Source organism: Mauremys mutica, chromosome 4 (assembly GCF_020497125.1).
Source record: "Mauremys mutica isolate MM-2020 ecotype Southern chromosome 4, ASM2049712v1, whole genome shotgun sequence".
Lineage (NCBI taxonomy): Eukaryota > Metazoa > Chordata > Testudines > Geoemydidae > Mauremys > Mauremys mutica.
The window spans coordinates 64,448,144-64,461,246 of NC_059075.1; the positions used below are offsets into that span (position 1 = coordinate 64,448,144).

The 13,103-nt window shown below is 42.7% G+C and overlaps 1 protein-coding gene across 4 annotated transcripts in view; it reads left to right on the forward strand.

Moving 5' to 3' along the window:
* The window catches only part of HEATR4 (HEAT repeat containing 4), a 57,506-nt gene that overhangs the window by 32,804 nt on the left and 11,599 nt on the right, over positions 1 to 13,103 (forward strand). For all 4 annotated transcript variants that reach the window (XM_045013452.1, XM_045013453.1, XM_045013455.1 and 1 more), the window contains exons 10-14: positions 3,466 to 3,584; positions 4,702 to 4,882; positions 5,895 to 5,964; positions 8,808 to 8,997; positions 10,536 to 10,614. In XM_045013452.1, coding sequence (XP_044869387.1) covers positions 3,466 to 3,584; positions 4,702 to 4,882; positions 5,895 to 5,964; positions 8,808 to 8,997; positions 10,536 to 10,614 — 639 coding nt within the window. The remainder of the gene's footprint in view (positions 1 to 3,465; positions 3,585 to 4,701; positions 4,883 to 5,894; positions 5,965 to 8,807; positions 8,998 to 10,535; positions 10,615 to 13,103) is intronic.

Below are 13,103 nucleotides of genomic sequence, written 5' to 3' on the forward strand. Positions count from 1 at the left end.
CTCTCTTGCACAGCAGTGCTACACTACAGCCTGGGAGCCCTCCACACTCATGGAGGAAAGGCTGGATTTGCCTCTAATCAGGAGGGTCCAGTGGATGACCTATCCTGATTAAGCCCCTTCCTGATTATCCAAATACACATTGATACCTTCTTTTACAACTCCTGCCAACACCACACACACACAAAGGACAGTGTCTATGAAGCTCCAGTTAGTCCTCACTAACCTGGAAGAGGGGATCTCCATATTGGCCTAGAAAGCCTGAGAAAGGCATGTTAATGGAAATAGCTGAACCCAACTAACTTAATATTTTTTCCTTATCAATATTTTCCCCAGGCCCATCTTCCTCATTGTGTTTCACTAAAAACACATTGTTGGGTACAGTTGATTCCATAGAAGATTTAGAATGGGTGATATACAAATATGAACATCAAATAAGATTAGATTAAAATAATTCCTTTGTCCAAATATATTTGGAAGAAAAAGGAAAGTTTAATTCTTCCTGGTGGTTTGAAGGGGCTGATTCTGGAAGGGGCTGAGCACCCTCCACTCCTACTGAAGTCAGTCAAGCAGAGGTGCTCAGCTGCTCTCAAGATGTGCCCAATATCTTGCATGATTGGGTCCTAATGGAACTGGCTTGCTGTGACCAGAATGTATTTCTGATATAGAAGCAATGGATCCTTTCTTTTGACCTTCCACAACCAAGGAGTTGTCCTGTAGTGACACCTTCTGGGCAAGTTAAAGATACACATTTCTCAGAGGGGTAGCCGTGTTAGTCTGGATCTGTAAAAGCAGCAAAGAATCCTGTGGCACCTTATAGACTAACAGACGTTTTGGAGCATGAGCTTTCGTGGGTGAATACCCACTTTGTCGGATGCATCCGACAAAGTGGGTATTCACCCACGAAAGCTCATGCTGCAAAACGTCTGTTAGTCTATAAGGTGCCACAGGATTCTTTGCTGCTTATACACATTTCTGACTCTTCTGTACTGACTACTCACAGATTTGTATGGCCTTGATCCTGCTCCCTTTTAAAGTCAGTGGCAAGACTTCCACTGACTTCAGTAGGAGCAGGACTGGGCCTTCTTACTGCCCATGCTCCTAGTACTTTCTTCTCAGCTGCAGGTTACACAGTTCAGTCAGGACACTGCTCTTCATGACAGCTGCTGCTAAAGGAAGCAGCTCTCTATTTATGTTCCTCTAAATGGAAGGTTTTACATAGCAGAGTAGAAAATATCAACTAATTGTGTTTTAATCTAAGCAAAATGGTGGTGATGTGATCTCTTGTTAAAGGATCACCTCACTAGTGTATTCAGGCAACAAGCCAGCATGTCTGATGCCAAACCAACAATACCCAATAGGCTACTGTTATCAAATATGGAGGGAAAACACCTACTTTGGTGCCAAGATATGGATGCTGTTTTCCACTTAGAAACTGTTGTTGGCATTTTAAAACAAAAACAAAAAAACCTTCAACAGAAGCACTGAAGTAAAAAAAAACAAAACAGCAATTGTTTTCCTTGTTTGTTATGAAATAGGCATCATTTCTTGTTATGACTTTCCTCAACACAACTTCACAAAATGTGTTGATGTTTTTCCTCCAGCTTGGGGACTAATGGCATAAGAAAGACTTTGCAGTTCTGCACTGAATGATTGCATTAGCACAAAGAAATAGAGATCTATGTCTGTACAGCACCTAGCACAATGTGGCCCTAGTCCATGACTAAGGCTTCTAGGCACTAGGGTAATACAAATAAATAATTATTCCATTCTGAGCTGCTACAGCTATGTGTACATCTAACCCTTTTTATTTTTTATGCAATCCATTGACTAGAAGAACTCAGATTTAACTTTATAAATGCATGTTCATTATAACAAGAATGGTGATTAATTCTTCAGTGTTTGGTACATGGTGAATTGTGTTGCTAAAGCAAGTCATAATGGCTTTTTCAATAATAGTCTATTTACTTATAGATTTAAACAATGTTCTGCTGGAAAATTTCTGACCAGCTATAGCGAATGTTATAAGTGTGCACAGTCTGTTTTCAGGAGCTTAGTTAACGTGCGGTTATGTCTTTTACTCAATGACTAGGGACTTATGTGATAGGCACAGGTTTCAAAATTGGTAAACAAATAAAATGTGGCCACAGCCCCATTTCTGCCTGTATAATTGAGAACAAGGCAATCAACTGCAGAGGATTGTTTTGGTTTTTTTTGAGGGGCGGGGTGGTAGAACTTAACCAGAAGTTTCTAGTCATCAATCAAGTGCTAGAAAATATACGAATGGCCACACTGCATCAGAACAATGGTCCATGTAGCCCAGTATCTTGTCTTCTGACAGTGGCCAATGCCAGATGATTCAGAGGGGAGGAACAGAACAGATAATTATCAAATAATCCATCCCCTGTCACCCTTCCCAGGTTCTGGAAAACAGAGGCTAGGGACCCTTCAGAGCATGGTTTTGTATCCCTGTCCATCCTGGCTAATTGCCATTGATGGACTCTATCCTCCATAAACTTATCTTATTCTTTTTTTAACCCTGTTAGTCTTGGCCTTCACAACATCCTCTGGCAAAGAGTTCCACAGGCTGACTGTGCATTGTGTAAAGAAATATTTCCTTTGTGTTTGTTTTAAACCTGCTGCCTATTCATTTCATTTAGTGACCCCTAGTTCTTGTGTTATGAGAAGGTGAAAATAACACTTCCTTATTTACTTTCTCCACACCAGTCATGGTTTTATAGACCTCTGTCATATCCCTCCTTAGTCGTCTCTTTTCCAAGCTGAAAAGTCTCAGTCTTATTAATCTCTTCTCATATGGAAGCTGTTCTATACCCTTAATAATTTTTGTTACCCTTTTCTGTACCTTTTCCAATTCCAATATCTTTTTTGAGATGGGGCGACCAGATCTGCACACAGTATTCAAGATGTGGGCGTACCGTGGATTTATATAAAGGCAATATATTTTCTATCTTATTAGCTGTTCCTTTCCTAATATTTCCCAACATATTGGGCTTTTATTTTTGACACAATCATTTTAATGCAAACTTGAGACCTGATCTTGCAAGGTGATGATTGCCCACTGATGTCAGTAGGAACTGGACATTCACCACCCTGCAAGACTGAGTTCCAAGTGTGGCCCTTGGGTTCTTGGCTTGAGTGAGCCTGGATGGACTCAGACTTCACCACATACTGTTGGAAGGTAGTGCATTAAGGGTGGGATTTGTAAAACACTCAGTGTTGGCCTAATTTTGCTTCCACTGAAGTCAATGGTAAAATTTCTACTGACTTCACAGGGAACAAAGTTAGTCCAATATGAGTTCTGTCATTCACTTCAATGGCAGCAGAATTAGGTCTGTGCCGAGCCCTTTTGAAAATCCCATCCTAAAGTAGTGTCTTTGGAATTAAAGCCAATGGTTGATTAATGCTGAAGTGAGTCAACCTCAGCCCTTGTAATGATCTTGTGTATAGGACCTGAAGAACAAGCTTGCACAGCTGATGTGGAACGACTGGAACTTGGAGGTACGCCAGGCAGCTGCCCTGGCACTGGGGCAGATGAAGCTTGGGAAAGAAGTCCATGACCAGCTCAGGTGAGAGTTAACCATATTGGCAGATTTGCTGTGGGGAAGTGGAGATCTGAACTATTATCACCCACATTTCTTGGTCACTTTTGCCATCAGTGTAGCACTACCTAGCAACAATTGCACTAGTATTTCCTTTGCTAAATGGTGGAACCTAGTTAGACACTAGATTGTCAATGGACTACCCACAGGGCTGCTACAGCACTATATAATTTGGAATTATGGCATATTCTGTAATTGTAATCTATGACTGTAACCAGGCTTTCAAATACATACTGTATTTAGGGGCTTCTTTATTTACAATTACAGCCATAATAATTGCAAGCGCATCCCTTTGCAGGTGTACGTCTGTTCTTGACTTGACCTAGAAACTCTCATGGGAAAGCAGTTACTGTATATATTTGTGCATAAGATATTTACATTAAAATTTCAGCCCACTAACATGGGCTCAGCCTAGAATGGGGCCCAGTACTGTAGATCAATTATATTGATCCACTTACCACCCCAATCGGTAAGCATGAGAGAGTGAGGTGATGGCAGAGTTGGGGAATAACTAATCCAGTGGCTGAAAAGAAAACTGTGGGGCCCAAGGCAACATTGAAAGCCAGACAAGTCATGGGTCAGCAGCTGAAAAGAGAGAGGAGTTTGGGGCAAGTTTTGTGGAGCCCACTTATACGAATCACTCACTTTTGTTAGATTCTGTCTTACAAAATGATGGGCTCTGTCCAGTTTATATGTGGGTTAGCTTATATGTGAATATATTGGTAAGTATTCACAGGCAGCCCTTCTATACTCAGAGGAGACGCTTGCCAGCAGTAAGGAGTCTCTGAATGCTCACATTGGGCATAACCAGTGCTATAACAGGCCTGATCCTATATGACGTGCTACATATAGGTCTGTTACACAGAATGGCCCCTGGAGTGCTGGGACTCATTACAGTGGGACTATAGGGGTGAGTCTTTTTTTTTTTTTTTAATTGGCGGTGAACAGGAGAGGAACCTTCTAATAGGGATGTAATGAATAATAATGCCCAGTCAGGATAATCCTCCCATTTTTGAGTGCATCTGTCTGGACCAGGCAGACTAGGCCCAGCAGTTGTTTATTCAAAACTCCTTTGTGCTCTCAGGGTGAAGCTGCACAGAGGCGATTGCCGGATGAAGGTGGAAGCTCTCTCGTTGATTGGCTGGCTACGGCTTATGACAGCGAAGTTGCTCCCAGGTTTCCTTCAGTGCTTCTCCAATGACTTTGTTGCAGTCCGAAGAGAAGCTTGCCTTACAGCTGGAGCACTCAGGATCAAAGATGAAATGGTAAGTAGTAGTTAAAAAAAAAAAAAAAAAGCCTGATAAAGATCCTGAACACAAAGGAAAAACAAGATGTTTTTCCTTTATTATTGCTAATTCTAATTTTTGTGTCCCTTGTTCAGAATGGGATGCACTTATGTACATCACTCACTTTTGATAGTTTCTATCTTACAAAATGATGGGGACTGATGGTACTAAAGAGTTAAATTATTGTGGGTTGTAGAGTATTTCTTCCCATATACAATAAGAAAACTATGTATCTCCAAGATGTTGGGCAGGAACATGCATGCTATGAATCTACCCACAGGTACATAAAATGGATCTAGTGGACAATGAACCTCTTTGTGCAAAAAAGAACTGCCTCCTCTCACCCCACTTAAACAAACCTTCACCCAGAACACTAATCAAACGGGAACTTCTATAAGGCTTGGAAAAGTTTGATTAACTTTTAGAATCATCATTTTTTCAGGTTTGCATTCAACTCTGCAGTCCCTGGTTAGAACCCAGAGCAGAAACCTGGAAGTGAGGCTCTTGGTACAGTATGTGTGTGTCCCGCTGTAAAATCAAATGCAGGTGGTGGCCTTCAATTGCAAATTAAAACAGGGAAAAGAAACCAGACTGGTAATTCTAGCACTATCCAGGCAGGTACTGGATTCTGCAGGATTCTGGAGGGCTGTGGGGGCTTTTGCTAGAATAAGTGAGTTCCTGTAGAAATTAACACTCATGAGGCCACACTGCTCATGAACACAAACCTGGTATGCCCCTGCAATACAACCCATTTGGAGGGGTCTTCTGGTTCTTCTCCACAAATCACCATCTCTACCCTGTATGACTGTGTGTGTGTTGTGTACAGTATTTTTTTCACTTGTGCCTTTAGGCTGTTAGCTCTTTAGGACAGTGATTTGTTCATTATTTGGTGTGTGTCACATCCTGTAGAGCATCACACATTTATATGATGCTATATAAATAATAAAGCATGATGATAATATCTACTAACAGCTGTATCCTTCCACCTCAGGTGCTAACGTGCCTCTTTAAGATGATGCAGACTGACCCTCATTGGAAAATCAAGGCTTTTGCCATCAGAGGTATTGTAATTAGTTGCTGAAGACCCATTGCTTTAATAAGATATTTTTTGTTTATTGTAAAAAGTGACAAAGAGTCCTGTGGCACCTTATAGACTAACAGACATATTGGAGCATAAGCTTTCGTGGGTGAATATGCTCCAATACATCTGTTAGTCTATAAGGTGCCACAGGATTCTTTGTCACTTTTTACAGATCTAGACTAAAATGGCTACCCCCCTGATACTTTGTTTATTGTGAGGATTTTAATATTTTAATTTTTTAAATTATATTTAAGATTTCAAAATCTGCAAGTTTAATGTCAGACATGGCACATGTGAACAGACAACAATTCTAACGGTAATAGAAATACTAAAGCAGCATCTTTGAAATAGAATACTAGTCTAACAAAGTACACAAATTCTGAACCTCTGCTACATGACCAGCTTTTAGCATTTTAAATGTAACTACTTCCATGGATCCCATACCAGGAGAAAAAGCTCCTTCACTGGTGGATTTGCAAATGAGGCACCGTTGTAACCCCAAACTTCTCAATCCACTAAGAGGAACAATCCTTCCAATTCTCCAAATTCCTTAATAACCAATATTTAAGTATCAGGGTCCAATGTAGTAAATGAACTCAATCGGTTTTGCATCCTCCCTCTCTCTCTTCTGCGGAAGTTTTTAAGTGGTTTAGAACATCATGAGAAGACTTGGATAGATTTATTTTAGTTTTTAAAAATACATTGACTCACAACAATATTATTGCTGACTGAGAATTTTAAACTGTGCATGTGCCAGGGCCATAAAGCATTAGTCTAAAAAAATCATATGAATGATAATATCCTTCATAATTCTACCTCAGCTTTCCTCTGAGGAGCGTTGGCCCAGATCCTCAAAGGTATTTAGGCTCCTGACTTCTATTGAAGTCAATGGAAGTTACGAAGTTAAATACTTTTAAGGCCCAAATCCTTAATGTACACAACAAACATTCATTAAGTCTTGCAACCCTACGGCAAGTACTATTTCCATATTGTAGATGGGGAAACAGACAAAGAGAACTTATGTGGCTTCCCTTTGTTCCAGACACCTCCCAGAAAATGGTGATGGGTGATTGTGCCTCAACTTCTAAAATGCTCACCTGTCAGGTTCCTCAAAATTCTATTCCCCACCCCTCTCTTTTTTCATCATTACATGAAGCCAAGAGGGGAAGTCTGAGGATCTATGTCTCAGGTCTCAAATGCAACAATACAAAGAAAGAACCCTGCTCTACATCTCCTTCACCTGGATGCAAATAACACTATATTTCAACTATCCCAGCACCTGGCTAAAAGGAAGCTGGCTGAAGCTGAACCCAGGCAAGATGGAGGTGATATTGCATGGAAGGAGGAAACATTTTGAAGAGTTAGTATCCCATCCCCCTCTATTGAAGCTGTCTGCCTCCAGACTGTCAAATCAGTTTGAAGCCTCGGGCTCCTTATTAATACCGGAGGCTCAAAGTGCTACAGCTGCAAAAAATGCATTCTTTTACCTCAGGCTAGTTAGAAGATTGCACCCAATCCTTTGGCCATGATGATCCATACATTTGTGTGATGTACAGTGCAGGTTGGATTTACTGCAGGTCACTACAGTTAGATACAAGATGAGCCCACAATTTTTTTATTTTTTTTTAAAAAGCTTCAGTTAATCTAACTCCAGCCATCAAAAGCACATCACCCTGGGGAAATGACAGCTGTCAGGGACAGGGAGCCAGAGAGCAGCAGCAGTCCCTGTAGGCAAACTCCTATTTTCACACTGAAGCAGGGTCCCTGCCTTATGTGGCCCCCATAGATCTATAGAGTTGCAAGGGAACAAAAATGTACAGTCCTTCAAACCAGAGAGGACAGTTCCAGGGTAACTTTGGGTTTTTCCATGGGCTGGCAGTGATTTGGAGCACATACATCTCTCTCTCATAAGCAGTGATCCTCCATTACCATAATGTCTGAGTGCCTCACAATCTTGAATGTATTTATTCTCACAACACAGACAGAGAGCCTAAGTGACTTGCCCAAAGTTAGATACACAGTCTGTGGCAGAGCAAGCAATTGAACCCAGATCTCCTGAATCCCAGCTAGTGGCCTAACCACTGGAAAATCCTTCCTCTCTGGGGAATACATAACACATTTATGATGTTATGGTTGCAATAGATGCAATTTTTAGACATGGAGGATGCTGAGCCTTTTGACTACTATTCTCAATGTCAAAATGGTGTATTGACATATCCCCGAACACCTCATTTTTCTGTATCTTGGCAGCCTATTACTTACATGCTGTATTACTTTCTTAGAGCTTCCTTCCCAATACACTGTCACTCAATAAAATTAGAAAGCAATATATTTATAACAAATGTTTTTAAATGTTACTTTCAGCACCCTAGAGTCTTGTAGATTTTGATGCTATAGGATGTGCACAAATCAAACTGTCACTGGATTTCTAAAAAGAATGGGATAACATTATGATGGTGATATTTGTAGATGGGTGTAAGGCTAAAATAGGTGTAATCAAATTCCATGCTTCAGGATATAAGTGGATTGCTACAGAGGTAAGCAAAGAATCCTCACCGCTTCCTGTTTCCCAAGCAACACTGCACAATTGACAAAACACATTGGGGTTTTTTGCTTGTTTTTTAACCTTTGTCTGTAGCATGAGATATTAGGTACTTGTTGGAGGTTTCTTCTGCCCTGTTTGGCAAATGCTGTGTTCCTAAGATTCCACAGCAGGAAGCCCTTAGCAATCCCAATAAATAGAAAGAAGCACATCCATTAACACGACCAAACCCCAGCATGAAAAAATTCAAACAAAGCGCTTGTTTTCCCCTTTTATGGCAGCACTGGGACAAATAGGCCACGTGACCCCCCAGCTGAAACATCATCTTCTTTGGGCTGTTCATCATGAGGAGGAACCTGGAGTACGAAGAGAGGCCTGTCGTAGCATCGTCACCCTCCAGCTGCAGGATGAAAGTGTTCAGGCCATCTTATTGGAGAGGTTGATTCTGGAGCCAAATGAGATGGTCAGAGAGTAAGTAGCTAGGCTCCAAAAGGAAAACATGCTCAGGGCAAAATAAAGCCTCTCTCTCATTATGATTTTGTCAGTGGATATTCCCCAGGGCTCTGAGCATGTGCAGTGTGCTCTCCTTCCTTCTGAGGGATGCTTCTTTCTTTCCTAATAAACCCTGCATGCTCACAACATAGCAGGGATGGTGGAACATAGAATTTCCTCCCAGGATGCTCCTTGAGTCAATTACTAAGGGGTTTCTAAAGACTAATTTGGTTACCCCCCACATTAACCCCTCTCTTACTGTCTCCAAAACCTACCTTTCAAAGTAGCTGACATTTGCCAGCTGGGGTTGGGGGAAGATGGAAGGAGGCACAAGTGTTCTGTCACACCACTGTTCATGAAGCTCTTAGAATCAATATCCGCCAAGACTTCTGGAGATAGTTCCATGGGTACCATAATTAAACCCCTCCTGTCACTCAGCTTGTCCAGCCCATTCCACACTTGATGTTGGATGTCATACTAAAGTAGGGAGGATTGGGCAGACTTTTCTATTTGAACATAACTTCTCAAGGGAGACAGAATATAAATACCCCAATTCCATGATTCTTGAACTGTGGTCCATGGACCACTTGCTAGTGGTTTGAGGAGAGTTGGAAAGTCACATGGTGTCAGCTATTGTCTTTGTCCAACATTAAATGAAGCAAAAAAGACTTTCCCAATATTGATTTTTTTCCCCATATAAATGATTATCACAGTAGTCACAGGTATGTTTTGAGGGCCCAAACAGGAAGGTAAGTATCATAGGAAAAGCTCTCTATAAAGTTATGCTCTGTGCTATGGAAAACATTTGAGAATTCTTGCCCTAACTGGAATTTGACCATCACATCTCTCTCCTGATGAAAGATGCTATCAGATCATTAAAGACCAGGGTCCTATTCTGTTCTCATTGATGCCAGTTTTACATTAGTGTGACTCTGTTGGCTTCAATAGTTACACCATAGCTATACCTATGTAACTGAGATCTGGCCACAAGTGGTCAAGATCATCAGTTTTACTTCTCATCTGAAAGTGTGCCCCAGCATCATGTCCCCTAACATGCTATGGCATTGCTTCAGTACCAACATAAGGGGTGGGGGGGATCCTTAAATATGTTTGTTAAATCACATTTTTAAATACCTATGTATTGAGTTACTAACTCTGCTTCCAGCAGTACTTAGCAAATCATTAAAGCTGGTTATCTTGCCTCCTTGCTCCCCTCTCTCATCTGCTACCTCTATGCAATTCTGTTTTCACTCCCCTGCCAGTCATCTGAAGCCCAGAGCAACTGGTGGGCCATGCCAATGTGGGAACACTATCCCTTCCTTCAGCAGCTCATAGTGATAGCTGCTGCTTGTGCCACTTCACACGTGTATGTGAGGTAAATGAGAGAAGGCAGCACGGATTGGAGGACTTGGCTGGTTCCTAGGTAGCACATTAACTTCATTGCTCTTTGTGGCTCTTGCTTTTCTTTCAAGCTTCTGCTATGCATAAGTAACAAGTCCTCTATCACTTCTGTTTAGGGAAATGAATAAAGCTGTGAAAGTTCTCAATTTTCAACATACAGAGGAACAGGAAATGATTCAGAAGATCAAGAATGAGGTGAAGAGACACTGAGAGCCCAGCTCATAGAGGAAATGTGGTCAGGGCTTTTGGTTGGAAAATAGGGGAATACAACTTCATGTTTGGAGGTGGTCAGAAGGCAACTGATCTTTCTCCCCCGCACACAGAGCTAATAAATTTGAGGGGAAGGAGGTGTTACCATCTCAGCTAGAGGATGGATGTTCCATTAGAGCAGGGGTGGTCAACCTGTGGCTCCAGAGCCACATGCGGCTCCTTGTATAGGCACCGACTCTGGGGCTGGAGCTACAGGTGCCAACTTTCCAGTGTGTCAGGGGATGCTCACTGCTCAACCCCTGGCTCTGCCACAGGCCCTGCCTGCACGCCACCCCTTCCCGCCCCCTCCCCTGAGCCTGCCGTGCCCTCACTCCTCCCCCTCTCCCCCAGAACCTCCTGCATGCCACGAAACAATTGATCAGGAAGTGTGAGGAGGGAGAAGGAGGTACTGATCAGTGGGGCTGCCAGTGGGTGGGGGAGTTGATGAGGGACTGCTGATGTATTACTGTGGCTCTTTAGCAATGTACATTGGTAAATTCTGGCTCCTTCTCAAGCTCAGGTTGGCCACCCCTGCATTAGAGCTTGGTCAAGAGATAGTAAATGATATCACTTAGGTGGGGGAATAAGATCCAATGTGGATAAAGTCTCACTGTGACATAATGCCCCTGCATCTGCAGTTCAAAACTGCACTGGCCTTTTTTGTTATCATATCACACTGCAGCCTTGGATTAATTTACTGACAGCTTCTGAGAATTGGAATATTAAATATTGCTTCAGGGAGAAGTCAGCACAGAGAGGAATTTCAAGTCTCTGTCCCAGGTGCATGTGATCACTCATACTATGTGCACTATACAGCATTTTATCTAATGTTAGGCACAACCACATTCAGAAAGAACTGAATATAAAATCTCATTTTCCTCCTTAAAAATAGGGATTTTTTTTAAATTGTCAAATAATGCTTTCTCCTAGATATATGTAGTTCAGCATATATTCAGGGCCCTGTGTAATATGTGGCTGTACTGCCTCATTCCATCTTTTCCCCCTGCATTCCAGGGCCATAGCCAGGGGCGGGCTGTGGCCCACCCATTCAGCATCCAGGCCCACCCAAATCTAAGCAGGGGTGTAGTGCTGCCACAGTGGCCCGGAGCATCACTCAGGCACCTAAAATCCAGGACAGAGCTATGCACCCGCCCTTCAGAAAGCTACACTCTGGCAGCTCTGCCTTTCTGTTTTCTGAGCCGCCCCATGTGCATGCCCAGCTCAGCAGGTGAAGCCCTGTGTCTGGGGGCACCACAGCTACAAAGAGGGCATGGAGTCAGGGGAGAAGCTGAACTAGCAAAGTCTGTCATTGCCTGTCCACCCAAAAGTTGGAGCCCACCCAAATTTCCACTACTAGCTATACCACTGCTGTATTCTGCAGATGTGTTCCAGAATCTGAACTTGCAATGAAAATCTTTCAAACATCTACTGAAAGTACCCAATGCAGTGTTGTCTTCCTAAGTCTGTAGCCAGCCTGCACAAATAGCTCTAAGAAAAGTCTGAGCTGCCCCATTCATCTCATTAGGGTATTTAAACAACAATTTTGTTGGCTATTCCACTGCTTATCAGTTTGGGCCAGATTGTCATAAATTTACCCATGCTGAACAGTACCTTACACTTAAGTCTATAGAAGTCAACAAGACTAAGTGGGGAGTAATGCCCAGATCCACAAAGTGACTTGGCACCTAAGTCTCAGTTTTTGGTGCTACTGTGATCCACCAAACCCCTGCTCAGCCGCTGCCTAACCCTGTAAGCATCTAAACTCACTGTAAAAGTTCCCCAGCTGACTTTGGGCACGCACACTGCTACCTCACTATAGGCATCCAGACACCTATCTCCTAGCTAACCAGATAGGCAGAGGAATGCCTCTCTCTACTAGGCTCTGATCCAGTAGGCAGCAATGGTGATGTCCATCTTATAACTTTCAGCCCAGTACTAGTTAGAACACTCCTCACGGATGTAGGAGACCCAGGTTCATTTCGCGCCTCGGCCAGAAGAGAGAGGATTTGATTAGGGGTCTACCACATCTCTCAGGAGGGTGCGCTAGCCACTGAGATGTTGTTGTTACAGGGCTTCCCTCATTGTATAAATCATTATAGAATCATAGGAGCAGGGGAACTAGATTCTGAGTCTCCCAGGTGGCTGCCTTGACCACCAGGCTAGAGTCATTCTCTCTCTCTTTCTCACTAAGATTATGTCTACACTGCAGACTTTACAGTGGCACAGCTGTATTGCTGCAGATGCACTACTACTAAAGTCTCTCATGTAGCCACTCTATGCCAGTGGGAGAGAGCTCTCTCCCCAGCATAATTAAACCACCCCAATGAGTGGCAGTAGCGATGTCAGCAGGAGAGTGTCTCCCGCCGACAGAGCGCTGTCCACACCAGCACTTTTACTGGTGAAACTTTTGTCGGTCAGGAGTGTTTTTTTCCACA